General features: G+C 40.8%; 2 protein-coding genes across 7 annotated transcripts in view; both read left to right on the top strand.

The window, feature by feature from the left end:
- Positions 1–10801, top strand: part of HIPK3 (homeodomain interacting protein kinase 3) — an 80557-nt gene extending 69756 nt beyond the window's left edge. For both annotated transcript variants that reach the window (XM_054067247.1, XM_054067248.1), the window contains exons 13-16: positions 609–749; positions 4525–4760; positions 5028–5155; positions 6802–10801. In XM_054067247.1, the coding sequence (XP_053923222.1) occupies positions 609–749; positions 4525–4760; positions 5028–5155; positions 6802–7278 (982 nt within the window). In that variant the 3' untranslated portion in view covers positions 7279–10801. The remainder of the gene's footprint in view (positions 1–608; positions 750–4524; positions 4761–5027; positions 5156–6801) is intronic.
- Positions 10802–16149: 5348 nt separating this feature from the next.
- KIAA1549L (KIAA1549 like) overlaps positions 16150–25741 on the top strand; it is a 141725-nt gene continuing 132133 nt past the window's right edge. For 2 of the 5 annotated variants that reach the window (XM_054068063.1, XM_054068064.1), the window contains exon 1: positions 16153–16404. In XM_054068063.1, coding sequence (XP_053924038.1) covers positions 16314–16404 — 91 coding nt within the window. In that variant the 5' untranslated portion in view covers positions 16153–16313. Of the gene's footprint in view, positions 16405–25741 lie in introns of all 5 variants that reach the window. The other 3 variants (XM_054068062.1, XM_054068058.1, XM_054068060.1) reach the window with 3 other exon arrangements.

Raw genomic sequence — 25741 nt, forward strand, 5'->3', positions numbered from 1 at the left:
TGGTCAAAACAGAATACTTGTAGGTCTGGCGTACTTTTTTTCTTAATACTGCCATACCCTATTTGTTGAATATTAGTCTTATGGCTTTGTATAATCAATTTTATCATTCTAGCAGTAGCATCCAGTAGATAATATTACATACCTATGGGTAAAAGATACTTCTCTAATAGAATGAAAAGCTGTGCATTTTGGTGTAAAAGCAAATGCTGAGTGTGCTCCCCTAAAGGAGTTTTCTTTCACAAAGCTATTAAAGAAGCTTGTAACATTTTAAATTATTTATTTTTACTTGTAATGATCCCAAACTGGATGAACTTGTATTTTAAACCTACATTTTTTCAAGTGTTTCAAGGCTCTGAACTGTGTAGTAAAATCTTTTATCTACTTGTTTTAGCATTGATTCAGTAAAAAATTTATTCATTTAGTAGGTTTCAAAAAATATATGTTTAGTTTAGTATTTTCAAATGTAAAAGAAGTAACATTGATTTACATTTAAGAGAACTTTTCTAACATTTAACTCCTTTTTATTCCATAATTAAACCTAAGTCAGTGACATACAGAAAGAATGAATGCAAGATGGTATGTTTGCTCACTTTCTCTTTGTGTGGTAGGTGTAAAGGTAACCTTGACTGTGAAGCCTGCCAGAACACCCTGAACATTGACCGCGTGTGCTCTCTCAGCAGTCCTGACAGCACTCTGAGTACTAGCTCCTCGGGACAGTCTAGTCCATCTCCTTGCAAGAGATCCAACAGGTAAAAAGCTGTGCTCCTTTCAGTAAAAAGAAAGATGCTAGTGTACAGCAGACATGGTATATAATAAAAAATGCAAAAGTTTTGTTATGTTGCCATCTGGTGAGGCTAAATGATGTATTTAAAAATTAATTTATTGGCCTGCAGTTGCACAGCGTAGACTGTTCTTTTATCATTCCTAACATCCATCTTGAGATGCTGGAAGTTTTCAGAACACTGAATGAATGGTCTTCACACAGAAAATATAAACACGTTACATGCAACTTCCTTTAGAACAAAAAACCTTTAAGGTTGAAAAATTAAGGAAGCCGAAGTAGGATGTGACAGATTTGAAGTTACCAGAACATGTTGAATTTTTGCACACTCTTCTTCTCCCATTGGGTATCTTGTATTGTAATCTTTAGTGACATTGATGCCTTTTTTCTTCTACCAAATGTAGGCTTCACTTATGTGAACACTGCTCATATGAGCAGCTTTTAAGTAGTTTTGTCTTTGCTGCCTGATGTCTACTTAAGCCTTCATTTTTTGCACATTAATCAAAATTCACTCTTAGAGAAACATTCAGTGCAGCTCTGAAAATGAATGGCATTTTTGGTACAGTACCTGAGAGCTTGACACTAAAGATTCTGTCTTTCTGATACTCACAAAACATGGACCTGTGACACAGCCAGAAGTTCCGACTGACTTGAGATGTTCTGATTGGGGCTTTTTGTCTTATTTCGGTCCTCACTCTTTAGGTGCTAATATGTTGACAAGAAACATGTAGTTGTTAAAATTGGTGAAAAGTTGATTTAATATTAGTTATTAATATCCCATAGAAATTCTGTGACCTAGGGGTACAGTTAATTTCTTTTTCCAAGCAACGTGTGACTGCCATAAGCATGAGCAATTCTTTTAATTCTATTCTACAGTTAATTTCCTATTTTCTGTAGAATAACTTGATATATAGAAAAGAGTGATTGAAACTCAGAGAAGATTTATTGTGCAAAATGAATAAAATTGGATTCCTGGTGGAAAAAAGGTTTGTTTAAAATAATTGAAGATTCTATCACAGCACATATTAACAAGGAAATGGAACAGCTAGTCTGTACAGGCAGTTTTATTTGTTTTAAATTTTGAACAGCCTTACTTATTGTTGCTTTTAATGGACAATTAATATATATATGATTCTGTTTATATAAACACAATCCTCTCACATTAAAAAAAAACCAAAACAAAGGGAGAGTGTATAAAAGAAGACCTGTGCATGCACAACTTTGACATCCATTTGGTTCTGTAAGGCCTGAAATCTTGGGATTCAGTGAACAAATCTCTGCAGAATTGCATGCTGAATACACCAGAAGTTGTAGTGGGTTGTTATTCTCTGCACTGTCCAGGATTGAGAAGGCATATTCTAAGGAGATGATGTAATAGCCTGCTCAGTGCTAGGCCTAGAGAAAGGTTTTAAGGTTGCTTAAGATGCAGCTTTGTGTTACACTTAATCCAGTCACATGGGATTTGGAGTGGATTAGTTTTCTGTTACGTTCCTAAACTGACCTAACTCATTCTGCAGACACAGGTGTTAGATCAAACACATGGAAAGACTTTTCTTTTTTTTAAGGGTAACTTTATCTAGAAGATAATCCTAGACAAATTTCTGCAGTTTTTGGAACTTTTGAGATGCTAATATAAAAGGTTGCCAGAGTTATATAAGAAGACTATACCAGGTATATTTCCCTGGTCCTACTTTCAAGTCACTTCTGATTGTAAAACAAACGAATAACTAGAAGCATTTGAAGAATTTCTATTCAAAGGGTTAAACTTTAGTAAAGATTACGGTAACAAGACATGTCTTATACTGGGGGGTATCAGGTAGTCTTACTTGTTGATTGATAGTTAAAATTGTCAGTCCTACATATAAGATTCTCTAATATAAAAACATGGAAAACTTCAGGCAAGTTTTTTATAAAGCCCTCCTTGATTTTACAGTGTTCTCTTTGAATTGCAACAAACACTCTGTAATTCAACTTTATATCAGTAGCAAAGGAGAGCATCAGATTCTGCTTTCATTAGCATTCAACTTACAGTAAGTCATGTGGTTTAGTGGTGGACAAGTGCGGTTGGACTCAATGATCTCAAAGGTCTTCTCCAACCAAACGATTCTATGATTCTATGGTATAATTAGTAACTTGGATCAGAAGTTAAGAGTATAAAAATACAACTAATTGGTCAGTAGTTGTCACAGTATCACTATTTGTTACTTAAAGAACTATTCAGAAATGGCTCTGTTGACTAAGATTTCAGGTTTTTGTACTGGCCGTCATTGTGTCAAAAAAATAAATTATATAAATGGTTTTATTTGTATTGGCTTAATTTAATCACTGTGCTGAGGACCTTACCAATAAAAGCACCAAAGGATGTGACCATACGTTTAGGGCTTAGTGAATACACTGTTGTTACTTGCTTGTTTTAAGTTCAACATTTATTCTACCAATTTGTAATGTAAACTTCTATTTTCTTCTAGTTTATAGAACTTATCAATTCTCATTCCTATCCTCTCTAACCAGGAACTTTGTTAGCATCAACACTTATTTGTTCATGACCTCATTCTGTTTTTTTACCTCCATTAAGTGACTCTTGCTATCTATATAATCTATACCTGGCACAGTCCCATCTGAGAACTAGTTAAATTTATCTTTTATTGTGTCCGTAATGTGTTCATGATGTTTCTTTTACTTGTGTAATAAATAATACATAAATGAAATCAATATCTTTTCTGGCAATATACCTCATTGCAAATTAGTTTCCTTTTCCACGTTATTTACTACTTGCTGCCTAAAAGGTATCTGGTTCTGTTTCCACTGGTTGAACTGTGGTCTTGCTTCTGGCAGCTGGCATTTACCATCTTCTTAGCTCTTTCTTCTTCTGATACAGGTGTGGAGCTTCAATAAGTGTTTACAAAAGCGATTATCAGGAGTTGGTTTCTCTACCTGTTTCCTCTTCCAGCTGCTTTAGTAAAAGTAATGGTTGAATAATTGAGTTTGCACCACTTAACCAGCATGGATTTCACAGACCAGAAGTGCCAAAATAGCCACTGTGTGAATAGAGGGTTGTATTTGTCTCATTAATCTGAATCTGTGAAAAAGAATCTGCCAGTCACACAGAGGCAGTGCTCTCTGCAGGAGCTTCAGAGAGACCTAATTTTTCAGTAGATGAGGTCTAGTATAGCTGCTGATGGTTGATATGCAGATGAGGGGGAGCTGCCTGCCGCTGTGCAGATTGCTTCCTCAGCACTCTCTATCTCGTCCTGGCTCTCACAGGCCCCAGGGACGGCTTTTCACAGACTCCAGGATGTGGCTGATTTCTAGAAGGAAATTAGATCAGTATGTTCTAATTTACTAGTCTAATAACCATCCGGAGACTTTTAGGTTTTGATTCAGGAAGAAATGAAATAATCTTCTTCATCCTTTTATTTGACCTGAAAATCTAAATTTCAGGTGGGTTGTAAGTACAGGACTATTTAAAAAATAAATTACAAAGTGGATGCGAGTTGGGTTGCACACCTCTTTGTCTTTATGCAGAAGTTATCTCCTTTCTCTAAGTCTTACAATTTATGGGTAGAATGAGTTTGCATGTTGCACTGCCATATGAATGTTTGCGTTTGGATAATTGAAATGTAACGTTTCTATCCCCCTGTGAATAGTTTCACTTCCATAAATTTTAGGTGGTAATTCAATAAAAGGCATCCATGTTCTGAAAAATGTATTTGTCTCAATGCAATACTTTTATTTTTTGATAGTATGTCAGACGATGAACAGGAAAGTGGATGTGATACCGTGGATGGTTCCCCAGCTTCAGACTCTTCAGGACATGACAGCCCATTTGTGCAAAATGGCTTTGTAGCTAATACCAATAAAAATAAGGAAGCAAGAGCATCAGTTAATCCTGAAACCAAATCAGCTGTTTGTACAGTAGTGGTACCACCAATGAGACTTGAAAATAGGTTACATCTTAATGGACAGATTGTGAATACAGGTAAGTTAGGTTTTTTTTTTTCTTCTTATACCAGTAGATAAGAATAGAAATTTAAATCTTTATTCAATAACCAATACATTAAAAGATGTTTAACTACTCTATATATCTCCTAATCTGTAATAAACACTTCTAAATTGCGTTGTTGATTTTAATTGGTGTATTATTTTTATTATTTCTCCCTGTATGCTGAAACAAATGAAACTTTGTCTAACTTTTGTTAGAATAGTGACAACAAAAGCTTAACATTGTTCATTTATATCTTGGAAGATGCTACGTGCCAGCGACTGAAAAAGGGTCGGTCTGTCCTGGGAAGGATAAACCAGTCTTCTGTTGTAGGAAAGCATCAGCAAAAATTGACATCGGCATTCCATCAGCAACCTATAAACTTCAGTCGGGTATGTGTACTTAGTCACATTTAAGAAGTATTTTTTCTGTCACAAAGTTCCAAATATGCTGAATGCTCACATTTTTAATTGCTATCAAAGGCAACTGCAGGTTTTCAATAGCTTGATTACAGAAGTATTCAAATCTTGAAAAATGGATTTCATCTTACTGGGCAAGTCATAAGTATCTTTTGCTTTTGGTCATTTTCTTAAAGCAGCTGACTTTATTTTTAAAAATGATAGAAAAGCCACACTGGGAAAATTATGAATGTTTGCACAAAATCAAAGCACGAGACAAAATGAAAAATACTTTTAGCATATTTTTTCCTACATCCAAATGCTAAAGTGCTCATAATGTGCCGTTAAAAACTGCAGCTATATTTCAGTTTTGTTTAGTTAGCAGCGTGCATGGAAGTGCTTGTAGTTTCATTATCCAGAGATGAGATAGAGCTCAGCAAACCCAACGGTTTCTTACCTTTGCTGCCAGGTAGTGAAGCTTGGTGGAGACGAGGTGATTGTAGTTCAATTCAGTGTTGGCAGATACCCAAAGTTAATTTAAAAGCTCCTTTTATTGTTACTCAACAACATAGTAAATGTGCCTGCTGTGGCTGAGAAATGAATTTGACACATGACATTGAGTTAAAACCCCTTTTAATTAATTAGTTTTGAGCTGTAGTTAGATATCTTTTAGACGGAGCTTTCAGTTATATATCTGGAGGTACATTTAATGTAAGATCAGTACCTGTTTGTATATGTGTTGCAGAGTAATTGAATATTAAATCATAAGTTAAATAAATGCAAGCATGCTGTATGTAGCTAAGAGGATCTACCAACAGTGACTCGAATATTTCAGATGGAAAGAACATTTGAGTTGATGACAGTTTCCCCTTCTGTATGATTATGCTGAAGGATTGGTTTAATTAATTCTTAGCAAACCTTAATATGATCAGCAGAAGTATTAATTTTTAATCTCTTCAGTGACTGCAGCTCCTCAGCCTCTTGGCAGAAAGTGTAGAATGTTATTTTCAATTAAAAAAAATTATGCTGATCCTTCTTTCTTTGGTAGATGCCGTATGTAGTTTGAAGTCTGCATCTTTTAATGGGAATAATTGATTTTTTAGTCTTTCTCTTTATAACTGTTAATGATTGCCACATCTTCCTGTGATCATAGCCCTAGACTTCTGTTTGCCTAGTTGTCTCAGGTATTTTCAATCCGTTTATTATTTTTTCTGCTCTCCTCTAAAATTTCTCTCCTATTTGTCCTCTTTGTGCCTCATTATGGTGCCCAAACTGAATGCAGCACTTCCAATTGATGCCAAGCCAGTGCTGAGTAGAGTGGAATAAGCACCTTGCTCATGTGATACATGGTATTTCTGTTAAAACAGCCCAGCATGGCATTTTATCTCTTTCTTTTTCTTTTTTTCGTTTGCAAAAGCATTAAAATAACTTGTGTTCTGTTTACCATCTCTTATTGTCAGATTTCCTGTCTGTGCTACTATCTAAATAGCTTTTTTTTGTTGTTGTTTTAAGCATTTAATTATTCCTGTCTCTATATTTCTCTTGATTTTAAGTTGACTAGTTTTAGTGCATTATTCCATTTTTCAAACTCTCTTTATAATTAAAAATGTTAAGACCTGCTCATTTTTTTGTGTGGACAGGTTCAGCACTTTGGATCTGGGCCACAGGAATGGCATGGAAACTATGCTCATCGAAGGCAGCAGGCTTACATCCCAGCCAGCGTTGCTGGTCCTGCTTTCTCCCTTCTGCAAGGAAGTCCAAATCACACTACCGTGCATGCGGATCTCTCTGGAAGTACCCACCTTGGAGCACAGCCTGCTGTTCTTCCGTACCCATCGTCGGCACCCCTTAGTACTGCTGCACCTGTTGCCCACCTCCTTGCCTCGCCATGTACCTCAAGACCCTTGTTACAACATCCAACATACAGTATATCTCATCCTGGTGGTCTAGTCCACCAAGTTCCAGTTGGCATAAATCCTCGTCTCTTACCTTCCCCAACCATTCATCAGACTCAATACAAACCAATTTTCCCACCACATTCGTACATTGCAGCATCACCTGCTTACACAGGATTTCCATTGAGTCCAACAAAACTCAGCCAGTATCCATTTATGTGAGAACTCAAAGTATATTGAGGAAGCTCAATGATACGGAAGTTTGATTTAAGAAGAAACATGGTGTTTATTAAATATTAGCCATGGCACAACAGGAAAATTATTTTTTTGAATCATGTAGACTTGGGTGCAATTTAAACAACTCTGAGCTTTAAAAAAACTCACTTTTAATGTGTTTTGCACATTTGGTATAACTTGTCTTTGGTCATGTTATCTTCTTATATAGTAACTTTAGACAGGTGACTTATGGGAGCAGAAATCTGATTTTGCTCCTGCTATTTTTTATAAAATTGCCTTCTAACTAGTGCAAGACACGTCTACATTTGGGAAGCCATTCAGTGTACAGAACTAGAGCAACAGATGCACATATGTCAGCAGTACAGTGTAGAAGTAACTTGTTTGTATTGCGTATCTTGGTGTTTAAATGTTGAGTCACTTATCTAAAAGTTGAGCTGTTGTTCTTCACATTGCATGTGTCTTTTGCATGGGCAAAAAAAAGCCTAAACATTGCTCTTAAATGTTGTTGTCCTAATAATCTCAGCTGCATTGTAAACTGTTCCCACACATAGTGCCTTAAATATTTGAGGTTGTTAATGTTATTACTTATATATAAATGTTGAGGACTGCAGCACTTAAAAATTCAGATCTGCTGATTTTTTGATAGCGTAATGCTCATTTTGGGTTTTGTGTGGTATGATTTTAGTATTGGGTGTGTTTTCCTTACTGAGAAGGCAGCATGTTTTGCTGTAGCTGAATTTTGCTGTCTTTTTTTTCCCCCCCGAATGACTTAGCTTCAAGACAAGACTAGTAGTGCTTAAGAAAAGTTGATTCAGTAGCTATTGAGTAGTAACACACAACACAGTATTTCATACTGGTAAATGGAACTGCAATACAACCTAAGTAGTTTATTTTAAAAGTGTTTGTCTAATTGGGTATAATCAAATGTTTAGAGGTGCGGTAGGCATGACTGACTAGCTAATGAAAGAAAAAGCCAAGTGCTTATTGATCCATGATGTGGTTTCATCTTAGCTTGAGCAAACCATGCAGTATTTAATAACTAGTAGCAGAATATTTACTATTGAAGCTTGAAATGATGTGAGTTCTTTGTGTGCAATCTTTCATTTATGCATGGGAGAGATTTTAGTCTTTTTACATGATAGTATTTGTTTTAGCCTGTTGTGGGTGTTTGCTTATTTAATACATTCCGTCAGGGACGTAAATTACATGCTTTTTGCATTATTTTTTTCCTTAGGAAGTGTGTCTTTTTCTTTTTTTTTTTTTTGTTTTGTTCAAATGAAGTTGCTTTTGCAGCACCAAAGACTTAATCATCCATTTCCTATAAAAGGTAGCTACTTTTTTCATAGACCTCAAGTATACTGTAGTGTAGAGATGGGATTTACAGAAGGTATTAAGCTGAGGCTGTGTTTTAGCTTATGGGCAAGTAATAAATTGTATCATTTATCTTGAATGTATCATAGATAAGCTGCTATATAATGATTGCCACTTCAGATAGCTGTGAAATTAGGTGATTAACTAGTTCTTTCTTAGCCTTCTAATTTCCGTACAAGTCTAATTACATGAAATAGAAGCCGGGTTTGGGGTTTGGGTTTTGTTTTGTTTTTTTTTTTTTAATTTTGTTTTCATGTTTGAAGTGTCGTAACTACTATACTGTAAATGATGGAAGATGATTGCATATGGTTTTTTTGGGGTGTGTTATTTGCATCAGTATTTTATCTCCATTAACTTTGAGCTCATCACTGCATATAAGTGGATGTATTGATGTAACTTAATTTTTTATGTTTTCATATTGGCATTGTGTAGACACTTAAGAAGCTGCATCTTGCAGGCTTGACTTAACTTTTTTTTAAAACAAAATCTGGAATACAATCCTTGCGATGTTGACTGGAATCAGAGTGCAAAGCATTTGAGTTTAACTGTGTCAATAAGCTAATAACTGGTAATTTGTTTCTTTACTCCACTAACACAAGCAGTGTTTTATTTAATGAATGTCTGAATGAAATAAATGTGCCTACATTTGATTTATTTTTTAAGTAATAACTAAAATACAACAGTATTAGATCATAAAAAAATATAAAAATACCAGCAGTACATTTTTAATCACACTGAAAATTAAGAAACCTAGCTTTTCCCAAAAGGTTCAGTGTTTTTAGTAATCAACTCTATGCATTTTGTACAAGTGTGTGTATATAAAGAATACATTAGAAACTACGCAAGTATCCTGAGAATTTGAAATCTTATCAACGCATAGATAAAGCCTAAATATAGGGAGTCAAGGAAGTGCTCAAATTGGATATCCACCTTACCAATTCAAACTTGTGTGATATGGTCCAGCAGATAGTTTTCTGTTCACTCCCTTGTGTTGGGAAGCGACACTTTTTTGGTGCTTACTCCATTGCAGGCAATGGACACACCAAGAATCATCGATGCAAATGGAGAAAATGAATTTTGTATTGTGATAACAAAACAATACTGCATTTTTTTCTGGGGCCATGGGGTCATTGGTCTAATGTATTTACTGTGCTTTCTTTTTACTGTGCTTAAGGTTTTAACCTAACATGCTTGTTAAATTGACACAATTATCTGTACATCACAACAATATCCTGCTGTTTACAGGAAAAAGTTGCTGTAAATGCACCCCAAATTAGATTTGCTGCTCTTTCTGTGTGTTATAATTCTAGAAATGTCTGCATTTCAAAGAAAGAAATATTTGATATCCTGCCATAGCTTAAATTCAATACAGTGGGTGACTCTTCCCCCATCCTGTCATATACCCTGCGAGACTGGACTCTTGTCACTGCAAGTGTCCGGGGCCCATATGCAGTAAAAATAGCTTTCAGGGCGAGGGCCTTTTCTGTGAAAAAAAAGTCATCCTCTGAGAAGCATTTATATACGTTACCATTTTAATGCCTTTTTTAAATAAAACACTGCATGACTACAGAATCGCATATCTGCATATTACTTTAATTTGCAAGATTTTATATGAATTTCTTGTGTTCGGTTTTTAGCTTTACTTCAGGGTGTTTTATTGGTCAAATATGCTACTGTATTAACTTTTTGGGATTTTAATTTTTAAGTTTTCTGTTTTTACTGCTAATTAACATGGTTTGTGTTAAGTAAAAGTTAAATCACACTGCAAGCTGTAGGAAGACTTGTTCTAGACATACCCAGTGATAAAGACTTGATTAAATAAGTTTGAACTGTTACTGTTAACAATTTGTAGACTTGTGGCTTTTTTTTGCTTTGGATTTCGATGCTACACTAGTTCGCCATGTAGCAATTGCACTGTGCAATATTACAATATGAGGACTGGGAAATTTTTTTATGGATGTAATGTCTCTTACAGTTTGCGATAGTATTTCTTTCTAGTTCTCAGTGATTTAAATGTGACCAAGCCTTCTGTACTTTGTCACAAAAAGCGGGTTTTCCAGGTGACTATTTTGGTGAGTGTCAAAATAAGAATTTATGGTGTATGTCGAGATTCACTTTGAATTAAAATATATATTGCAGCAGATGACTTTTTGTGGCTTTCATTTTTTCTTGTGTTACATTAAGGCTGGATTAAGGTAAAGGCAATGAAAATTTATGGGAAGGGCTCTAAAATTCTGATATAATCATTTGGAGAAACTGCTCTTCTTCCTGAGGTTTTAAGTTTTGTTAACTGTTAAGGTTTTCTTTTAGGATGATCTTAAAAATCTGCCTTTAATGTGGCCAGACCTCAAAGGTTCTTTGTTCTTGTTGTCCCACTTTTACAACCTTTGGAAGAGGTTATCTGGCCCAGATACCAGCAGATACATTGCTGCTACTGAAGTTGATACCAAGCCTGTGGCAACTGCTGCTTGGCCAGCAGGAAGGGGCTCTTGGTGCCGCAGATGGTCCCACACGGTCAGTGGCTCCAGATGGCCAGCCCCTTATGGACCAGATGTCCGTGAAAGGTGCATTTGCTGGTGCTGTTGCTGGCCAAATGTGCTCATTCTGCCATGGGGTTACAGCGCTTACTGAAATCTAGTGCTTTGGAAGCTGTTAGGATGCAGGCTTTTGGGTACATGTATTTATGAAGTAGCGTGGGTTTCTGTGCTTAACATTACGTTTAAGGTGCTGTTGTAAGTGAAATGTAAAAGACTGAAGTGACAGTGCAATATATTTTTGATGCCAAAATCTTTCAAAATTGACAGAAAGTTTCACTTCGCTAAATATGAGGTGCTGCTGTAACTGATATTTTACAGTTGTTTGCTCTTCAATGAGAGTTAGTCATACTGTCTGAAAAACTATTCCTGAGGCACTATACCTTAGGCTACATGACACCACATCTGTCCAAATTCTACAGACACCTCTGCTGCTATGAAAGTTGCTTCCCTTTTGTTCTTCACAGTTCGACCTGCATATTATTGACTTTGAAATGTGCATTGGTGTTGGTATCTATATCCATCGTTTCCCATAGCAAATAGGGCCACTGTCTTGCTGTATCTTGCACTCTTGATTTTGGAAGCATCTAGCAAACAGGGAAAGGCTGCTTGAGCCGTTCGGAGGGAATAGTCTGTCTCTGAAGTCCTTTCTGCTCTTGCTTTCTGTTAGTAATAATGTCCAGCTGTCCCCATGCTCCTTCCCATCCTGTGAAAGGATAGGACTGGGACACAGTAAGTAGTCTTCCTCTTGACTGTCTTTAGGATGACTAATACTGATTTAAAATTTGGTGAGTATTTTCTCTGTCGCTAAATGCAAAGGACAATTTTATACTGCAATTGTGATAGCGGATTCATTCAAGGGAAAGCTTTCAGAGTCAATGGAGCTGTCACATGCTACGATCTGTAGTGGAACAAACTGGTTCAGGGTGATGCAATGTTTTCTCAATGAATTAGCTTAGATTTTCAGCTGGAGAGATGATCAGGCTCTGGGAGACAACAGAGAAGCTACTGTTGGTGTCAATCACAAAGCAGTACTGTCTTGACAGGCGTGGTGGCTTCGCATTAATCACTGGAACTTGCACAGTGATTTTGGTTCCTATAATGAATGGAGGCAGCGTGAGTCAAAGTTTTGGTAGAGTTATGAAATACCACTATTCCCTGCTTAAAGAGCTGTGACTTCCTTATAGGCCTGTAGTGCATGCCTTGTGTGGTACAGAGCTCTAGGGAGCACCAGAGAAATGCTGTAGCCCGCTCTGCCTCTCCTCGCACACTGGACCACACGGTGACTGAAATGGTCAGTCCAACACCAAGAAGATCCTACTGTGCAAGAAGGCACATTAAGTCATGATTAAGATTTGACAGTGATTGATGTTCATTATATCTTCCTTTCTTTCACCTCTAAGAAGGTGCATTTTCTCTCTTAGGAGAATTGGGTACATGCTTTAAGTAGATTTGGATAATTCTGGCTAACCCTGACTATTCTTTGTTAGAACAATGAAGCTTCAATACAAGCTGAAATACACATTTGAATGCTCCTTAAATCCTGAAGTAGCAGGTTGGAAGCATGTACATGCTGTTGGCAGAGGTGCCTGGAGACTGGACTCCGTTCCATGATTGTGTCTGTGGAATGAAATGTTCATAAATTTGGCATTGTGTGTTCATTAAAATGAAAAATGCCAACTGTTCTGTTGCAAAAATAAAGACTGTGGCCTGCCACCTGCTTCATGGAGAAGTCCCTGCATGGCCACTAGTCTCTTCTCATTTATGGGTGAGATTCTTATCTATAGGTTCCTTCATAAGGAGAAGCGAGACTCAAAATTATTGTGGTAGGTCTACTGCAAGTGAGGGAATTTTGGATCTAGGTTTTACTCATCATTTCAACCAAGGTCATACAGATAATGTCAACTAATTGCTGTGGGGCAGAATTAGGAGAATTCATGCAAGCATGAATTTCAGTCTTGGCATGTGTGATTTGTTGTTATGTAGTGTGATTGAGTAGTACTTTCCTTAGCAAGACACATACTGGTCCTATGGAGAAATAGTCAATAAAAACATGTCCTTAGCCAACATGAATACATCTTGGCATAGTGCATCTTGATTCCTTATCCATGACGAGACATCTCTTCCAGAATCCAGACTACTTCTGAGCATTAAGGATTCCATAGCTGAGCGGAAACTAGGTTACAATTGTGTACACTCCACCTCCATGTTCCATGTGTAACCACAGAAGGGAACATATGAGCAATACACATATGCTGCTTGCAAAAAAAAGTACCTGAAAATCAGGTATATGGAGCACATACACACTCCTTGCAATGGAGGAAAGCAAATCTCAGCACCAAGTATGGATGCATAGAAATTATCTTTCTAGAAAATGAAGACAAATAGGACTGGGAAAGGTAAGTTTAGGAAGTAGTTAACTACAGTTACTTGGTAACACTTAAGTGTTTTTTCACTAGCTGAAAGAGATCCTATCTAGTCATCATTTTGGAAAACAAGAATTAAAAAAAACCCTTTGAAATAACTGAATTTGCTAGGAAAAAATATTTGTGTCATATACAAAATACACATACACGTATAATGGAAAATTAAGAGATTACTAAAATGGTCAGATCAGCAATAAGCACTGTTAATTTTAAGCTACTGATGTATCTGTCACAAAGACTGCGTTATAAAAAACCTAGAAAGCTATGAATACGTTTTACGAACTCCCTAAAGACAATGAAAGGTACCACTAGAGGGCCCTGCACTAAGCACGTTGGCCCTAAATCAAACGGAGCGATGAGCGAGCTATGCATTTTACTGTAATAATCCTACAACTGCCATCTTTTGTCTGTGGGTAATCATTAGTAGTCATCACGTGGAATCTAGTTTTGCATAGACTGAATTAGCAATCTGAGGAAAAAGTGAGTAAAATGGCACAAATGGGATGCATTAGTGGCCAAGTAATTGTATTGGTGACATTCGGAAAGTGCTAATCAGATAGATATGTAATTATGGGTCATCAGGACTTTGGGGCTGCAGTGAGCAGCTGGGCAGCAGGATGTAAAGCTGTAGCTAACCCACGCTGGGCTTGCTCTGCCTCAAATATGGCTTGTAAGAATTTATCAGAAAGATGACTTTTTCCTTTTCTGCTGGAATTGCTGTGAGGCTGGGACAGCTTTCCTGCACATAAGCAACATCGCGGCTTTCAGAATCAGTTCTCAGGATCCTGAAGCATGTTCTACCTTAAGCCCACACTCCTCCTCACACCATCTCCATCTGTTGCCTGTAGACATGATCTGGGGATTAAAAGAACTCAAGGAAGCAGTCCTGGGAAAGAGACGACATTAGAATAAAGGATTCACATTACAGCTGCTGAAAATGCTACTTACGGAAAGCAGTAAATGAATTACCGTGATGCTTGGTCTGACTGTGACTGAGGCACCTTCTGCCTCTTGCTGGGCCTCACCTTCTCTGATTTCCATAATATGTTTCATATACCGCTGGTCTTCTGGTGTACCTTTAGGCACTGCAGAGCAAACCTCTGTCCTTTGAAGCTCCCCTTTCAGCCTCGAGGTCCGAGTGTGGTAACAGTCAGGAAGGGCGTGACAGTGTGAGTGCAAGAGAGGGGCAACAGGAGAAGACCTTTCCTGTGTTTGCACACTGGGTGGCTGAGGATGATGTTGCCCATTTGGTCATCCCCTGCTGTACGCTTCAGGTTCTTTATTCTCAAAGCTGTTTCAGCACTTGCAGAAATACAGCCAGTGGTGCTCTGCTCTGCAGCAGAGTTTGGGCTGCTTTGCATGAAGAGGTGCTTGCTAGCACCTCAGCTAATGAGGGCCACTGTTGGAGATGTCCTGGCCCAGAGGCTCACAGGTAGATCAGCTGGCAATAAACGGCTCCCAGGGTGAGCAGAGAAGCCTTGCCTGGTCGCAGGACCGCTGTGAGCAGGCACAGCTTCATTTACACCTAAAATGTAGAATCATAGGATAGTTTGGGTTGGAAGGGACCTTAAAGATCACCCAGTTCCAACCCCCCTGCCATGGGCAGGGACACTTCCCACTGGATCAGGTTGCCCAAGGCCCATCCAACCTGTCCTTGGACACCTCCAGCAATGGAGCATCCACAGCTTCTCTGGGCAACCTCGGCCAGTGCCTCACCACCCTCATTGTGAAGAAATTCTTCCTAATGTCTAATATTGGCTTGTATCAGAAACAGCGTGGCCAGCAGGTCCAGGGACGTTATTCTGCCCCTGTACTCGGCACTGGTGAGGCCGCACCTCAAATCCTGTGTTCAGTTCTGGGCCCCTTGCTACAAGAAGGATATTGAGGCTCTGGAGCGTGTCCAGAGAAGAGCAATGAAGCTGGTGAAGGGGCTGGAGAACAAGTCTTATGAGGAGCGGCTGAGAGAGCTGGGGTTGTTTAGCCTGGAGAAAAGGAGGTTGAGGGGAGACCTTATTGCTCTCTACAACTTACCTGAAAGGAGGGTGAAGAGAGGAGGGAGCTGACCAGTAGACAGGACAAGGGGGAATGGCCTCAAGCTGCGCCAGGGGAGGTTCAGACTGGATATCAGGAAAAATTTTTCATGGAAAGGGTCATCGGGCGCTGGCAGAGGCTGCCCAGGTGGTCTCCATCCCCGGAGGGATTTAAAAGACAGGTAGACGAGGTGCTCAGGGACATGGTTTAGTGACGGACAGGAATGGTTGGACTCGATGATCCAAGAGGTCTTTTCCAACCTGGTGATTCTATGATGCTGTGATCTAAATCTTCCCCCTTCCAATTTAAAGCCATTTAAAGGTAGCGCTGGCTGCAATCGCTTCACATCAGGGAATCGTGGCCGGGACCCCCTGGCGCCTGCGGCTGCCCTGGAAGGCGCGGAGAGGGGCGGTTTTGCCCCGGCCGAGGGTCCCCGGCAGCACCGCCCCCGCTCCCTCCTCCCGCTCTCAGAGGGCGGGGAGCGGGGCCGGCGGCGACGTGAGCTCTTTGTCGATGGAGCCGCCTTCCCCGGAGCCACCGGCAGCGCATCCTCCGAGCATGCGGTGCCCCCCGCTCCGCCGCCCTCCCTCCCGCTCCGCCGCCGCTCTAGAGCCCCGCGGGGCCATGGGCAGCGCTGCCCGCTGAGCCAGGCACGGGGATGGGGCGGCGGGCGGCGGGCGGCGGCCGGAGCGGGGCGGCCGCGCTGCTGCTGGCCGCGATGATCGCCCTGCTGCCCGGCGCACAGGCGGGTGAGGACCGCGGCGGGATGTGCGGGGAACGGGGGACTGCTGTCACCGCGGGGAGAGCCGCTGTCACCGCGGGGGGAGCCCCGCTCGGGGGGAAAGGGCGGCTCTGCGGGGATGCTCCGGGCGGGGGAGCCGCTGTCACCCGCGGAGAAAGCGCCTTTAGGTTGGGAAAGGGAGGCTGTGCGGGGATGCTCGGGGCCGGGGAGCCGCTGTCACCCGCGGAGAGTACCGCTGTGACCGCGGAGAGAGCCCCGTTCGGCTGGGAAAGGGGGGCTCTGCGGGGATGCTCGGGGCGGGGAGCCGCTGTCACCCGCGGGGGGCTGTGCGGGGATGCCTGGTGCGGGAGGTGCGCTGTGACCCGCGGAGAAAGCCCCGTGTGGTTGGGAAAGGGAGGCTGTGCGGGGATGCTCGGGGCGGGGGAGCCACTGTCACCCGCAGGAGGCTCTGCGGGAACGCTTCGGGGGAGAGCAGCCACTGTGACCCGCGGAGAGAACCCTGTTGGTCTGGGAAAGGGAGGCTGTGCGGGGATGCCCGGGGCGGGGGCACCGCTGTCACCCGCGGAGACAGAGCTGTTCGGCTGGGAGAGGGAGGCTGTGCGGGGGTGCTCGGGGCGGGGGAACCGCTGCGACCCGCGGGAGGCTCTGCGGGGGTGCTTGGCGCGGGGGAGACGCTATGTCCCGCAGAGAAAGCGCCGTTCGGCTGGGGAAGAGAGCCTATGCGGGGATGCTCGGGGCGGGGATGGAGCCGCTGTGACCGCGGGAGGCTCTGCGGGGATGCCTGGTGCGGGGATGGAGCCGCTGTGACCCGCGGAGAAAGCGCCGTTCCGTTGTGAAAGGGATCCTGTGCGAGGATGCTCGGGGCCGGGGAACCGCTGTGACCGGGGAGAGCGGGAGGCTGTGCGGGAATGGAGCCGCTGTACCGCGGAGAGAGCCCCGCTCGGCCGGGAAAGGGCGGCTCTGCGGGGAGGCTCGGGCTTCCCTGCAGAAGTTGCCGGCGCCTGCAGAGCAGCCTCACCTGCTGCAATGGCAGAGGGTCTCCTGTGGGCGCTTTCGAAGGGGAGAGGTGGAAAACGTGAAATATGTATAATACTGTGAGTGAGGGGAAAGCGAGGCTCTTCCTCATTGTCTTCTGCATCCCTTTGCACCTGCTGGTGGATCAGAGGCTTGTCTGTGGAAACGGGGTGCTCGGGTTTTGTGCCTTTTCCCGTAGGCAGCCTGCGCTGAAATCGTCTCCGCGGTCTCCCTTGGCTAACGCACAAATAACAGCTTTTGCTATGGGACAGGCTAGTCAGATTAGGTCTTGTTCCTTGCAGAGAAAGAGGGATGGGCAGAGGCTTTTGTTAAACCAAAGGATCATTTCTAGTGATTCTGTATGTGTGTGGCGGGGGAGGAGGGGAAGATGAGGAGGGGTTAGGAGAGGGCAAGCTCTGCTCATATCTGAGCCTTACATCTCAAATGCGGCTGAGAGCTCCAACAATTTCTGGGTTCTATTCTCCTATTTTCCCTTGACTTTTTGAGCCAGGCAGTGTTCTGCAATCTCCCGACTTCTTACAGCAGTCGATATACTTGGTGACCTCAATACAGAAATGATTGCTGTTGCTAGTAGTTATTGTATGTGCCAGGTACAGATGTCAAATATAATTCTAAAGCTGTGCTAAGATAATAGACTAAAATTGATATATGGCTGGATTAATCCCATGGATTTAAGAAAAGAGTAGGGATGTAGATCAACATTTCAAAGCGGTTAACGTGAATGGACAGTAATCATATACAATTGATGTCAGTTTTATAGCCACACTATAATAAAGTTTCTCATTTACTGGTTGTAGGTTAGTGGAATGGTGCCTCATACTTCATTACTTGTTCCGAACATGTAAATGCTGTGGTTTGGTTTATTTCTGTAAGATAAATTGACCCATAATCAGAGGAATGGCTATTTGGTTACCTGTGCTTGACAGTTCAGTCTGGATTTCACATGAACTCTCCCGTCACAACTGAATCATGAAATGTGTATCTTCCTTCAGAGGTAGCCAGTCTCTCATAGCTGAATTTTAGAAGCTGAGGTGTTTCTGACAATGGAACAAGACACTTCTTCTCTCTTGATCGCTCGATTCAAGAGTAGAATGAGAAGTATTAATATTCTGTTTCTTCCTTTGTGGTCTGTACCCCAATTGTAAGTGATGTAATCTAATAGAGTTAAAAAATATTTTTGTAGGTATCTCATATGGCTTGAAAAAAAAGAGGTGAGAAGCAACAATAGTGCCAAGCCAAAGCACGCTATGATAGTATACATAATACACAGTGAAAAATACCGTCACCAGTAGACATTACCTGGGAATTTTACATGATCAGGTAGTTACTTTAAAGTACTTAATGTAATCTGTTGTAGTTAATAGCTTTGAGTGTTACAGCTGAAATTGCAAATAAAACTTTATTAGTCCTGTGCAGTGTTTATCAGTGGTTATGATTGCTAAGGTGCATAAATGGGTTGTTGATCAACCTAAAAAGCTCTGTCTTCCATGATAGAGCTCAAGAAATGCTGTCTCTCATTGAAATCAGGGGCAAAACACGTAGTAAAGCCAAATTTTCAATCAAGAACATGAGTTTTATCAAAGACGATTGTCTTATATATTTACATGGGACAGTCTACATGTAATTCTGGATTTCTATTAAGCAAATGTGCTTTTACTGATTTCTGTGATTATTACTGGAATATATATAATTCATAGAGCAGGTCTACTGCCATGAAGTCCTAGTGGCATTACATAATGCGTTAAACAGTGGGAAGAGCATTTGTCATGCACCATTTTTACCACAGCTTTCTCCACTGGCAAATATATTTGCATTTATGGGAAGATTTTGTCTGTACACATGTAGTAGATAAGTGCTTGGTTTTTCTGTTGGGTCCATGTGCAACACGTGGCATCACTGTATGTGAAGACAAAGCAGGGAGCTTAGGGCATGGAGGGTAAAGACAGAAGCTTTATTCTGGTGCTAGTGCTTCAGGAAACAACTGAAAAGTTTCTTGATCCCTGAGATTATTTTAAATAGCTAAAGTAACAATACATCCTTTGACCTCAATAAATATTCAACCCAAAGGAAAAAGATCTCCCTGAAAAGAGACCCTGACAGGACGAGGTATTGGGCTACCAGGCACTGCAAGCAAAGAGGTTGGTTATCTCTGTTCTAGGGGCTCAGAATCTGTGCTGGTCATTGTCCTGGAACACTTTCACCATTGAGTTATCAGTTTTCAAACAGTATATGAGAAGCTTTATATTTAATTTTAGAAGTATTTTATGCTTCTTTAATTGGATACATGCAAAACTGCTCAGTGACATGCAGAATTAATCCATAATATCCACAGTATGTCATCCCCAAGACCACTGTTTGAATTCAGGTTGAAAATAACATTACATCATCGACCATAATCAGAAGTACATAACTGATTTCTGATGTATTTTAGAATGAGTCTCAAAATGCAGTCAAACTGAATATATCTGTTGAGAAAAGGGAAAAGTGACAAGCTAGAAAGTGAATGAGGGAATTGTAGCTTTGCATTGACTCCTACCATCTTCCAGCCAGATAAAACTCCCTTAGGAACCGTGGGCATGGACCATGAGCAACCATTTTCCCTGGGGGAAGAAGATAGACGCAGTTTCTGAAATGGATGTAACTTTGAAAGGCAGCTCTTGAAAGCTGATCTGATCTTGGTGAACTGTCCCTCAACCTGTAGATACGCATGCCACTATTGTTTGAGTATCACCGAGGAAGAGGCACGATGCTCACAGTTGTGTTGACCATGAGCTTAATCATCTGTTCAGAGGGGCTGCAGTGAGGCCCTGGGGAAATAAAGTTTCAAGAAAGATTAAAATATAACTTTTACATTTTCCATTATCCTTTATGCTTGTTTGTGTGGCCTGTTTGAATGATAAACTTGTCAGGGCAAGGTCCATTTCTTCCTGTGTTTGTTGAACAGTGTTTGTCACAGTGAGATGTCACCCTAATTAACAACAATCTCAAAACCAATAACGATGCCCCCAGCTCAGTGGCTGATTCTTGCAGCTGGACCTTTGATTGAACAGCTTGGGGAGTACTCCGTGCCAGCAGTTAAATTGTCAGTCCCGTGTCCTACAAACTGTGGCTATGGATGGATGGTAGCTACCAGAGCATTGACTCAATGCCTTTTGGTTCCTGAAACTCCATGAAAAGAGCCAGGACTGACACATCCGGAAGCATATAGGTCAGTGTTTCCATTGCCAGAGGAGCTGCTCTAGAGGCAAGGGTTGTGAGTGTATCAGGGCATGAGTTGTTCCCTAGACCTATCTCTGTGTAGAGGAAATTAGAATCATAGAATCATAGAATAGTTAAGGTTGGAAGGGACTTTAAAGATCATCTAGATCCAACTGCCCTGCCATGGGCAGGGACAACTGATGAGGACGTAGAGAAAGCTCTCTACACCTCCTATGACCCCTCTCCAGAATTACCGATCCAGCATTTTAAGAAATCAATTGTTTCAGGCTGGTCATGTTGTTCTTTTAGTGTTCTGTCTGATTATCTCCAGAGAACAAAATGCGTACAGATGTCTCAGATACCCTGTGAAAGAACAGTGAACAGTTCAAACTCTGATGCATTTTGTTCAAATTGAAGCAGAAATCTACAGTATAGAGTGAAAGAATTAAGCCTCCAGGAGCATGAAAAAGATGCTTCCTTGGGTGGATTTGAAGATTTGATGGGTACGCTTGGTACAGATCCACCAGTCATGAGTTAACTTCTTCCACTACATTCCTGCGTTTGAGCTACTTTATGCAAAATAGTTCTAGTTTTAGTATTTGTACAGATACAATACATCTTAAATTCATATAAACTGAAACGACTTCAATAAAACTCTTCCCTGTAGATTAAGGTAAGAAACTGGCATCTCAGATGAGGTTGAGGGTGCCCATATTTTGCCTGTAAGAAATACTGATTGGCTGTTTGAGGCCTATGTTTAGGAAAGAACTTTGCAGTTATGAATTACTTGCAGTCATGTTCAGTCATCCAGTTGTGCACTGGATATTTCACATCGTCCTAATCTTCACTGTACTATTTTCTGAAATCTTTTACACTGCTTGAGGTCAGGTTGGTGAACAAGAGGAAGGGGACTGTGGGTAATTTTCTGTTTATGGCATTTTCTTAGTCATGTGGGAATGGTTGTTTCTGCTGAAATGAATACTGAAGATATTTGCATATGAAGCATGGGCTTCTGTGTCCAAACACATCAATATTTCATTAAAAAAAATGTGAACATTTCAGTGGTTATTTGCCGTTTTATCTCCCTTTTGCTGAGTCTAAGAAAGAAACTACTGCACTTACTGAACTAATCTGCATTTTAGTGCTAATCCTGAGGGCTATGGGTAAGGTACTGCCTTCCTACTAGCAAGGTGGGAGAGCACCAGTGGGCTTTGGCCATAGGGCATTTCTCAGCTAGAGCACCCCACAGTAAAACATTCCCAAAGAGGAATTTAGTCAGAAGAAATATAGAATACAGGAAAAACAATTTATGTACATCTCACACAGAGTAGGTTGCTGCTGAAATAGTTGTGGTGTTAGCACAGTTGGTCTTTGTACCTGTGGCTGCCTCTCGAATATTATGGGACAGGTTTGTGAAGAAAAGGCAAACACGTTTTCTAGAAATGAATTTTTAAAAGTTCAAGGAAATAACACTTGTATACTTGAGTTGAGGGTGTGCAGGAGTTTTTCTACCAAAAGAAAAGCACAGAAAAAAAAATCCAAGTTAAATAGATTGGAAGAGAGCACTGCAGATAGAGCTTGTTCGGAGACTGCCTTCGGGAAGGTGAGAGCAGAGATGAGAACCTTCCACACTGTAGCCACTGTGATACATCTCTGTTCTCTGCAGCGTCCTCTGAGACTGTGGGGTCCTGCTGCCTCTGGGTTTGTGTTAGGCTAAATTATCCTTTATCCACCATTCAGGCAAACAGCTTCATTTTGTGGCCCTTGTCACCAGAGCACTTAAGACTTCGGTAGTTGTTGCTTGAGTATAAGACAGGAAAGACTTATCCTTATTTTCACGTGGTCTCACCTATGATCAGTCTTGCACTCTCATCTTAATTCACGGGTTTAGGGTAGGTTGGCAGCTCCAAGAGGAATTAAGAAGAAGATGGGTAGCTGCTGCCTATTTTCTCTCTTTCAGAAGTCTGAACCCTCACATCTATTCCTCTCTATTCTTCTCTTGTGAGACCCCACCTGGAATACTGTGTCCAGTTCTGGAATCCTCAACATAAGAAGGGTATGGAGCTGTTGGAATGGGTCCAGAGGAGGGCTACAAAGATGACAGGAGGGCTGGAGCACCTTCCCTATGAGGACAGGCTGAGAGAGTTGGGATGGTTCAGCATGGAAAAGAGAAAACTCAGAGGAGATCTTATAGTGACCTTCCAGTTACCTGAAGGGGACCTACAGGAAAGCTGGAGAGGGACTGTTCATAAAGGCTTGTGGGGATAGGACCAGGGGGAATGGGTATAAAATGGAGAGGGGCAGATTTAGGCTGGACATTAGGAAGAATTTCTTCACTATGAGGGTGGTGAGGTACTGGCCGAGGTTGCCCAGAGAAGCTGTGGATGCCCCATTGCTGGAGGCTACAAGAAAGCTGGGGAGGGACTGTTTACAAAGGCTTGCAGTGATTGGACTAAGGGTAGTGGGTATAAACCGGAGAGGTGTAGATTTAGACTAGACGTAAGGAAGAATTTCTTCACGATGAATGTGGTGAGATACCGGCACAGGTTGCCCAGGGAGGTTGTGGCTGCCCCATCCCTGGAGGTGTTCAAGGCCAGGTTGGATGGGGTCTTGAGCAGCCTGGTCTGGTGGAATGTGTCCCTGCCCATGGCATGGGGGTTGGACCTGGATGATCTTTTAGGTCCCTTCCAACCCTAATTGTTCTGTGATTCTATGATCTGTAAATTGTTTAGTAATACCTCACTTATTCTCTTCCTTGTCCTGGCTAAAACCAGAGTACACATAAACCGGCAATCCACAGCAAAGATTTTTGGATTCCATAAATGATTTTTCAGAGTGTACCAAGACAGTAATCAAGTAATGTTTTGAAAGAAACACCAGTGTCTTCCCTTCTCCCTCCTTAAATATAATTTTAAATACTTTTAGATTTGAAAAGGATGAGGACAATCTGGACTTGAAAAAGAAGCAAATAAGGGCAAAGTCCAGGGTTTGAACTGACATTTTAGTGGCAGTCCTGCATACATGCAGAAGGATATAAAGGGAATATCTGCATTTCATAATTGTTGTCACAAGAAGAAAGACCAGTGATGTTCTTAAATTCTGAAATGGAGATACAGTGCCGATAGGTGTCCGAAGTGCATCTTGGAACACAGATGATACTTATAAAGGCCTCTTAACAGCAGCTGTGACTCAGTTTGAGTACTCCCTTTTAAAAAGAGGAAATGCTGCAGAAAATGGGAAATCTGAAGATATAATACCATGGGCCCCTTTTGGATGAAAAGAAATTGTTGTTATTATTGTCTAAATAATAATTACTTTTGCAGGTATGAGGTATATACAGCATGTATAGCAAAATGTAACACACACACACACAGTATTTCTATTTGATCTTGAGGTTATTCAGGGAAAATTCCTTTATGAATTCTGGGAGCAGGAGAACGGAAAGAAAAATTAAAGAACATTCAAAGATGGAAAAAAATAAAAATCCTGACTTAGAAGATGGTGCCTGTTTCCACATTTTCTCCACCACACATTCCTGTAGGTTTGAGACTACCTACAATACCTTGTCTGTCATTTGTCACCTGTTAGCAATATCCTGGTGTTGCTCTTTTAAGGGAAACACCTCGACTGATTCCTCTTGACTTTGAATAGGAAAAATATGTGGGAGAAAGTGGAGAAAAGCTATGCAAGATTGTAAACACAGAATTTAAATGTTCTGGGCACGTTCTCCACTTTTCAGGTGTTATCATCAGGTTTGATGCATCATCTGGGGAAGCAGCAGTAGCTCTTGTATTGAAGTTTCTCTTGAATTGCCTTCACATGTATGCATTTTCCTTATTATGACTAAAAAGCCTGTATGGTGAATATAGTGATTTTGGTTGCTCTCTAGGAAAGTGTCTGTACACGATACACCTACTGATCATGTGTTTTCCTAAGTGCTCATGCAGATGGGTGGTGACAAAAAATTCCTGAAGCAAGCCAACACAAACTAAAAATCCATCTGTATAGCAGTTAATAAAAAAGGCAGCAGAGCTAGCCTTCATTACTGTTTAGTGATATGATGATCTCACTGTGGTGTCTTTAGCTGAAAATAAATTGAAAGTCTTTACTTCAATCGTTGCCCTTTGTTTGAGAGGTATGAATTTTGTGAATAAAACCTTCTGTAGTTACTAGCTAGGATAATACCACAAGATTGTTTCATAAATAAGTGTAACTGACAACGCTGAGACAGTTTTTTTAAGTGTTAGTAAGTCAGAAGAAAGGCTAAACATTTAAATACAGTGAAATAAAAACGCTGAAAAACACATTCCAAAGGAATGCGAAACAAAGACGCATTAGTTTTCTGTGATATCCATTAAACAATGAAATAGCTGAGGCCAGTAAAATATGTTGACAACCAGTGTAAAAATGGTAAGGAAAGAGTTGAATAACTAAAGGTTCTTCTTGGGAACAGTTTGTTACCAAATAGTTGTTCTTTGTTTTGAAAAGAATAAAAATTACTTCGATTATGCAGTGTTGTTTGCCACAGACGTTCTGAAAAACTGATTTTAAAGAAGCCATTACAGACTTGCTAGTTATTTCTTTGTGTACTTTTCTTTTAATCTGATGAATAGCTTGGGCAGATGAATGTATAAGTGGTGAAAAAACCTGCATTTTTACAAGGGTCATGGCTGGTTAAGAAAGAGAAAGTACTTTTACGGTTTTCTGTCATTGTAGTGTGTCTTCAATGTGAGGTCTTTAAGCTGAAATTTTTAGGTGGAGTTTTAAGAAATCCATAAAATTGCTGAAGGATTTTTAAGACCATATGGGCTTGATTCTCGTAGCAGCTCAGCAGTGTTATCAGTTAGGTTTGTCTGAAGTTCTTGATGTTCACCAAGTCTAAAAGTCTCAAACTCTCATTTTTTTTGTACCAAGTGTAGCTGCTGAGTTAGGAAGTCACATAAAAGTAAACTTGAAAAAAACCCTGACCATTGTCAACTGGCAATCCATAAACATCCTTGAAGTTACCCAGCTTTTGCTCTGAGTGGTTAGTAACAGAGACGTTTTTAAAGCTGCAACCTGCTGAAGTTGTCAATATATTTCCCTATGCAAGGTTTGGTTTCCAAAATTCA

The sequence above is a fragment of the Cuculus canorus genome, chromosome 5 (assembly GCF_017976375.1).
Source record: "Cuculus canorus isolate bCucCan1 chromosome 5, bCucCan1.pri, whole genome shotgun sequence".
Lineage (NCBI taxonomy): Eukaryota > Metazoa > Chordata > Aves > Cuculiformes > Cuculidae > Cuculus > Cuculus canorus.